Source organism: Caenorhabditis briggsae, assembly GCF_000004555.2.
Source record: "Caenorhabditis briggsae complete genome, chrX, whole genome shotgun sequence".
In the NCBI taxonomy this organism is placed as follows: domain Eukaryota; kingdom Metazoa; phylum Nematoda; class Chromadorea; order Rhabditida; family Rhabditidae; genus Caenorhabditis; species Caenorhabditis briggsae.
The window spans coordinates 20,910,133-20,918,311 of NC_013491.2; the positions used below are offsets into that span (position 1 = coordinate 20,910,133).

General features: G+C 37.5%; 3 protein-coding genes across 3 annotated transcripts in view; 1 reads left to right on the plus strand and 2 right to left on the minus strand.

Annotated features, from left to right (window-relative positions):
- Positions 1-769: 769 nt before the first annotated feature.
- CBG08935 lies at positions 770-1,221 on the minus strand (the record flags this gene model as incomplete). Its single annotated transcript, XM_002648707.1, has 2 exons — positions 770-919; positions 991-1,221. 2 exons carry the CDS (start codon positions 1,219-1,221, stop codon positions 770-772), a joined length of 381 nt encoding a protein of 126 aa, XP_002648753.1.
- Positions 1,222-4,133: 2,912 nt separating this feature from the next.
- On the minus strand, positions 4,134-4,385 carry CBG08934 (the record flags this gene model as incomplete). The annotated part of the gene is made up of 1 exon (XM_002648706.1): positions 4,134-4,385. One exon carries the CDS (start codon positions 4,383-4,385, stop codon positions 4,134-4,136), a length of 252 nt encoding a protein of 83 aa, XP_002648752.1.
- A 1,788-nt stretch (positions 4,386-6,173) lies between these two features.
- The window catches only part of CBG08933, a gene marked incomplete at both ends in the record, with an annotated part of 4,514 nt that continues 2,508 nt past the window's right edge, over positions 6,174-8,179 (plus strand). Inside the window, 2 exons of the mRNA XM_002648705.2 lie at positions 6,174-6,407; positions 6,462-6,501. Of these exons, the coding sequence (XP_002648751.2) occupies positions 6,174-6,407; positions 6,462-6,501 (274 nt within the window). The remainder of the gene's footprint in view (positions 6,408-6,461; positions 6,502-8,179) is intronic.

The following is an 8,179-nucleotide window of genomic DNA, read 5'->3' on the forward strand; positions in this document are numbered from 1 at the left end:
GAAGAGTTGTCTATTTTCCCAATAATATAGCGAAAAAGCTCGAAAAAAAATCCGAAATCCCCGAAAAATGCCGTTAAACGCGAAAAATTATCAAAGAAAAGTTTCTAGGAGGGACGAGGATTTGAATTCCCGCGCAGTGAGAAATCTAGGCCACGGCGCCTGATAGCCGTTTTTTTCAAGTGACCGACAGTGGGTTTGTACGTTTTTTACCTGCCGGACATGAAAACCGGGAAAACCCAGAAAAATTTGTGAGAAAGGCGCTAAGAAATCCTATTTTTTTTCAACGCCGTTTTTCGGAGATTTAGGAATTTTTTTGAATTTTTTCGCAATGATATTAAGAAAATAATATTTTTTGAAACATTTTAAAGCAATAAAAATTTTTGGTCGGAGTCACCTTTTAATCACTTTGTATCCCAATGTACCCCCGAATCGTTATACCCTATGTGCCGAAACTTCCGAGTTCACTAGATAAAATCCATTTTACAAAATCCATAGGCGCAAATTAAGAAGACTTTTTTTTCAAGAAGAGAAGTCTCTGAAATGTGGCGTAACATAAGAACTTTTTTATCAACAAGTTTTTATTCATGAACTCTTTGTAAATGAAGTACGAAAAAGAGAAGGAATATAAATTATGAGGTGAAAATCAAGTTCGGGGAATGTTCAGACAAGAATAGTATTGCGGAGAGAAAAAAGTAGAAGAGAGAAAATATTAATGATTGAGAATATTGAAAGAGACCGAGAGAATCGGGAGACGGAAGCTTTGGCGCTCTTATTCCTTCGATCCACTGGCATACTGTGGCTTCAATGTAAAGCCGCGACGCTGGAACTCTTCCCAAGTAAATGGGTAGTTACACATTTCTGTGTAGCAATAACAGAAATACATCTCTGACGAAGGCAGGCCGAGATTGTCGTTGACTGTCTGAAAACAAAAATTTTGATTTTAAAGGATAGGCGCGGTTGAAAAACTGTGCTTAGATGTCAAAAACACACCTGGCGAATGCAATCGTCGCTCGTCGTTGAATTAGCAATATTTCGGATGCGAGACGGATGTCTTTGAATACCTCCGAAAGCTCCGGTGCCATCGGAGACCTCATAAACGGCCGTGCAGGCCGTGCGATGGTGGAGGGTCTCGACGATTTCTTGATAATCATTATAGCCGTAGCAAGAGAGGGCGATGATGGGAACAGTGAAGAGGGAAATGATGAGGATGGGACGAATCATTTTCAAGCTCGAGAAGAATTTTCGAGCTTGAGTTGAGGAGAGGTAGGACGATGTTGCTGAATATGTGTTACAGAGAGGTAGGACAATGAAGATACCGAGCAAGGCTTTTATATACTCCCCGGATGGCTCCGCCTCTCTTTTGAAGGGCTTTGCTGCGTTCAAGCTCCACCCATTTAACGACGACTGTTGGGACCTTGTGTTTTTTAGATACTGAAACATCTCTCAAGCTACATCATAGTTTCTAATCCGACGAAGCAGATTTGGAAGAGCCTTGCTCATTTAATAAATACAGTTTTTTGGAACAGTTATAAATTGATCAACAAAACAGAAACTTGTAAAAACTTTGCATTAACATTTCTATTATTTCGGGAAAATTTATCATAAAAAAGCTATTCATCGATGATACTCAGAAATAAGTCATTATCAAAATATCGTTTGAATGTAAGGAAAACCAAACACGGACTACAATCAGCTAGTTTTTGAAACAAAACTTTTTAATTCCTAACAAGGGAAGTGTTTTCAGAGGGACGTTGAGAATTAGCTCAAAATTTGTACAAAGGTACTTTCGAACATGCTGAATACGATTTCAGCAATATCTCGGTCATAACCCTAATAGGAACAAAAATATGGGCTCTCAAAGTGTTTTCAGTACTAAATTTTGACCAAAAACGTGCATTTTTCGAGCTTTAAAACTCTTTTTCCAGAATTTTTTCAAGCGGGAAACTCTTTTTTGATCATTTCTCTATCATCTGAAGTATTTTGTACAATTTCAAAAAAAAATTTTTTTTTTTTTAAATCATCATGGGACCCTACACTTCAAAAGTAATTTTTTGGAAATTTTTTTGAAAGTGCAAAAAAGTCTTTCAAACACTCAGAAATGATGGAAACATCATTTTCACAGAATTTGGCAGCTCGATTTCAACTGTGAGCCCTGATAATTCCCAAAATCTGATAATTGCAAGAAATTTGAAAAACTGTAACTTCTAAAATATTTCTCAAAATCGCACGGAATACACAGAAATATGTAAAGATCATGTGGGTGATAGATTTGGTAGTAATCCACTCAAAAAAAAAAGCAAGACGGAGCAATTCCGAGAGTCGAAAGTTTTGCTTTTGGGCGATGGGACAAGTCGAAAAAAACAATATTTCAAAATTTTTTCAAAATTTCAAACGCCTTCTTTTTCACTTTGAAAACGTCGAAAATTCATGAAATAAGTATAATTTGTTATTCAGGGGACCAAAATGAATATCAAAAATTCGTCTCGAAAAAAACAAAAAAAAGATTTACCACAGTGGGGTTCGAACCACCATAGTCACTCCTAATGAGTCTCCCTCTTACCACAACACCACACAGCGGATATTTTCCTCTGGCGGGGAGTGCGTATAGGAGAGAGGGGCGTAGTGGAGTGAGGGAGAGGGCGAAATCGACCAAAAATTTTCAGACGAAGATTTTTAGCTTGTTGATGATAGTATGGCCTAGATTTTTTCGTCATCGTGTTGCGGATATCTCAAACCATCAGTACTGAAATTTTTAGAAAATTCTCAACGCCCCTCTGAAAACACTTCCCTTGTAAGATCAAAAAGGACGAAATTGGTAAAAATCCTTACGATGATTACTCTCATCTCCCTGATCTCGTTTGTGCCGAAAACGTTTAGAAACCACGAAAAATTTTCGAAAACTTGCTGGAAACTTCAGTCTCAAGTTCTGCCTTGCCCAAAGTAACCTAGCACTAACTTATTATCACCTTTTGCTATCACTTTACAACCATTTAGCTAGAAATTGATTCCATTTCCGCAAGAATTTTGATCACTGTTTTGCGTTCAAATTTTCAAAGTTTGATGCAAATATCATTGTCCAGTTCAAGTTATGCCAAAAACAAATTGAACTCCAATGGTGAATACAGTGAAGACTGTTTCAAAACGCCGCCCTAGACTTGCACTTGAAGCTCAAATATCTGAATTACTGTAGAAGGTATCAAAATTTTGTAAACTGCAAAAATTTTGGTGGGACTATGAAAAAGATTTTATCAGTTGACCAATTTTTTATACCTCGTGATCGAGATATTTGAGCTCAAAATATCAATAAATGGTGGTTATTATATTTTTATGGTACATATCTTACTAATTCTTGTTGACTCTTAATAAAACTTGACTTGAAATAGTTTCTACAGCCTTTTGAGCAATCTAATAAAATGCAGGTTAATAAGAGAATTTCAAATTACATGAATAATTTCAAATTCAAAAACATTTGAAAATTCTGTTTCTAAAAGTGAGCTTTTCCCTTTTTTGGTTGGTTTTTCTATTTACCTTCAATCCTTCGAGCAAAATCAAAATAAAAATTACAGTCCTTTTAAAATTCCTATTTTTCTGAAACATTTTCTTTTTCTCACAACAACCTTTTCTCCGATGATCCAATTAGACAAATAATTTTGAACGGTTCAAACCATGAAAACTTCTTTAACAGCAAATTTTTCTTCATTCAGTTTCTGTAAGTGCAACAAGAAAATTTAAAAATTAGGTACAAATCAAATTGAAAGAATAGTCATGAAAGTATTATAATTGACTTTTGCAGAATGAAGGAACAATCAGGGAACTAGAAAAAATGCAAATTGGGAAAATTGGAAAGGAAGGCAATCCAAAGCCAAGAGAGACGCAAAGTACTCAGTGATCCTTGACATACTTGGATTTCAGAGTAAAATTCCGTTTCTGGAATTCATCCCACGTGAACATATAGTTTTTTTTTTCTGGAATTCATCCCACGTGAACATATACATGTTTGAAAAACAAAAGCAAAAATATGTTTGCATGGAAGGGATGCTAATTGTTGGTGACGTTCTGAAAAAAATATGTTCCGTGATTCATCAAGACAGTTTTCAAAAAACTAATTAGTGTTAAAGAACTGCTGTTGTATTTCAAAAACGCACCTTCAGGACACAATCTTCACCCTTTGTCATATTTACAATGGTCGCAACTTGAGACGGATGACGATCACTACCATTGAATGCTCCGGTTCCCACGGCTACATGAAAAACAGCCGTGCAGAAGGTCCGATGGTGGACAGTGCGAACAGTCTCCGAGTAATGATCGAACGCGTAACAAGATAATCCGATGACAGGAGTAATGATCAGTAGGGGAATGACGAGGTAGCGTATATATTGTATCATGTTGGGTGAAAGGTAGAGAGGGTGTTCAGTGAGGTTCGGCGACTGAGCAATGATGCCAAGCAGAAACGGCCTTTTATACTCCTCAAAAACGAAACTGGCTCCAGCTACTATGTGGCTCTAATGCTCCGCCCTGATCGTCAAAGACAGAAGAGATAACGACGTGGCTGCTAACTGATTCTATAGAAAAAAGTCCTTCTACTTTTTCTCATTCTTTTTGGCACGGGATAGTAACAGAATTTTTGGAAAAAAAAAACCTTATTATGAAATTAATTAGAGTGGAAACTTACAGGAGAAGAGCCCGAAGTGTGTGATTGCTTATTTTCAGATATTGCCGCCAAAAACGTCATTAACCAGGACCAGAACCAAACTAATAATATAAGGGGCCCATGGCAGAGCTGAATGACAAAACTTATTTTCTGATTTTTCCGAAAAAATGGCTCTTTTCAATTCAAAAAGCTTAATTTTGTACAGAGCAAAGGTAAAATTGTGAATTAACATGTATCTTGTAGAACGGATTTCAGGCTACGATAAAATTAAATACATCTTTATATGTATTAGTTTATTTGAAGATAATAGATAAGAAAGAAAATGGTAAAGGGAAAGAAAGATTGTGTCAGATCACAGGGATGATGGCAAGTCAGAAACGGGTAATCGAGATCTCAAGAAGTTTCAAGAATTGGAATTGTGAAAGTGATTGAAAGGTGGGGGCAGTTCTTTACAATAGCATTCCAAACCGGGATCGTTTGGGCAAAATAGTCGTTGATTTTGGGGTGATGGCATATAAGTAACATAGGGTGACGGGCCGAGGAGGAAACGGAGACATGAGAATCAAGATTAGGAAAATAAGAGGCGCCGCTGATTAATTTATAAAGTAACATAAGTTGTGATTTGAGGCGACGATGGCGGATGAAGAACACGTTCAGGATTTTGAGATGATTTTCATAGGAAGAGAAGGGGATGTTACATCTTTGGAGGACTATTTTGGAGAAGTGGCGGAGAGGTCATCTATCTCTGAAAAGCAATTCACAAGGATGGGAAATGTGCGGAGCGTATTTGAGAGACTCAGTCTGCCCGGTTTTTTAAGTCATAATACACAGCTATGCTGTCTAGTACATATCTTATTTAAAAGATAATTAAAAAATATAAGCTTTTATTTCAATAAGACTCATTTTTTCAAACTTCAGTGAAGACTGTGACAGTATCAAAAAATGAATACAACATTTTGAAAACTCTGTTCCGAAAAGTGAGTTCCACCACTAGATTAATCAAATTTGAAAAACTTGATTTTGAAGACATTTTTGAAGACAAAGTTTTCGAAAAGTCTTTAATTTTTCAAGAATGAATTTTTAAATTAAAAATTGTCCAAAAAATAAGTTTTCAAATTTTTGTGTGTATGACAAACTTTGAAAAATATACATTACTCAAACCAAGAACTTTTTCACAGAGTACTACATATTCAATGCCCTTTATCCCATTTTATGTGCCAATGACAGCCTACAACTTTTGATTCTGAAATGACTGAACCTTTTATTCCACCCCTTGATTCCAATTTTGCTCTTTGGCCTGGTGATGTGGCCGGAGCAGTACAAAGTTTGAATTCAAGATGGGCGGAGATTTGGAGAGAAGAAGAGGAGGAGACGCTTTTCGAAAAAAAGGGCGGAGTTCATCCCCTATAAAAAGGGCTCACCGGCAGCTTTTCATCGCATTTCTGTCGTTCAACGCAAAGTCTTTATCACCTCTCCCCTACCTCCCCTTCTTCCTTCTACTTCTTTCTTCTTCTCCTTGAAGATGGTTATCTTCAAGCTTGCCCTGATCTCCATACTGGGAGCCTCCGCAATGGCCCTAAGCTGTTATTCCCTCAGCCCATACTCCAACGTAGTCGAGGTGAAGCACCACCAAAGATTCTGCTACAGCTTGTTCTCTCCGTCGGAAAACTCGGCCTCCCATGGAGGGCAGACAGTTCACCCTGCCAAAGCATCCAAGTTGTGGCACCTCGAAAGCTCCAAAGATTGCGTCGAAAAGGTTTGTTGAGTCATTAGCTAAGTAAAACACAGTAGTAATCCGAACTATTTTCAGATCATCAAAGCGGTTGAGGCAGAGCGCAGCTTGTACATTTGTAAGTGCTATGAAAATATGTGTAACTACCCCTTCTCGTTCCGGGAGTTTGCTGCCCGGAATTTCACAATAAAACCAGATTATTCACATTTGGTCAACGGCGCCATCTAATGCTTCTTCAACTACGATGATCAATGTCCATGAACTCTATTTTTCTTATTTTCCCCTCAAATTTTGATTTCTCATTCGGTTCTTACTGATTTTTTTTTCATGATTTTCATTGTCATCTTCAAAAAATACCAGAGAATGAATTTGTTCAGCAGTCAGTGTTTGAATTAAAAATTTCAGAAAAAAAAACGTTTCTGCGGTCTCGTTGGTTCGCTTAATCAAAAGTGTTCTTGGTTTTCTTTTTCATAGAGAACAATATTCCAAATCATTGGTTGTCAAAAAATTAGAACTCGTCAAAACTCTAATGGAATGCCCCTCGGCATTTGGAGTTCAACTTTTTTTAAATTTCTTTAAGAGATATAAAAAATCTGCGGACCAGAAAAGTATTGATGATACTATAGCTCACATTTCATCAGTTGACCAACTTCGGATATCTCTGAGGAAAACAAGGATAGTTGAGCTCAAAGTGTATCTATTGGCTTGTGTTCTATCAAAACAGTTTTCAGTGCTTGCTTTGTCTTAACCCACGTTTAACCACATATACATACGTTTCAAGCTTCTGCAGAACCCTATTCCCACCGTCCCTTCTTCCCATAGATCCACTCGTCTAGATTTTCGCAAAGCCGACTTCAAAGCCATTAATCAGCACATGGCATCCATCGATTGGCTTTCCTTTTTACCCTCTTCTTTTTCTCCGTCCGAAATGTACGACCTATTCATCAAAACAGTTCACGACTTGATCTCTTCATATACGCCCCTATTTGTTTCATCACCTCCCAAATCATCCTCTTCCAACTTGCTCCGTCGTCTACGCCGAATCCGAGGAGCCGCTGCTAAAATTCTCAAATCTAATCAGTATCACTCCCCTCGCCTCTCTCGTTTACTCTCGAAACAAAAAGCATTGTTCAAGCTTCACCAGAAAAGCACGTCGGCTTTAGAGCGTCATGACTCTAGAGCTGCAAAAACACTCGTTCGTCGCAGACTCAAAGCCAACCCATCGTCGCATCCTATCACGGTAAATACAGTTTTCCACCAAGGAGAAAAGAACGAATATCAGCAAAGGATAATACGGCTGCCCAGGGTTTCAAGAAAAAACTATAACTTTTATTTTTTTTAAATTTTAAATTTTTTCTATTATTCGCTGATTTAACGTCAAAATAGTGTCATTCTGGAGCCAGCAAAACACATTTTAGCTCATTTCATACATTCCCCTGTCAAATTAAATTCTTAGTTTAATTGCTAGTGTGTTTTCCCTTTGTTCATTTCTCTCTTGATTTTATTAATTACTGATTATAAGAAGTCTTGAATACCTGAAAATTTTTAACAAGATTTTCGGTTGTAAACCTTATGCTAAAAACCGCAAAAAAAAACCTATACGAGACAACCTGCACATCAAATTACCGGAGTCGAAGTCTATACGAGACAACCTGTACCTATACGAGACAACCTGCACATCAAATTACCGGAGTCGAAGTCTCTTCATCTTCCACACACACTCTCTCTCTCTCTCTCTCTCTCTCTTCGAGAGACGCAGATAGAAAAGACGCGCCATACTTGTAATGGGCCGGACC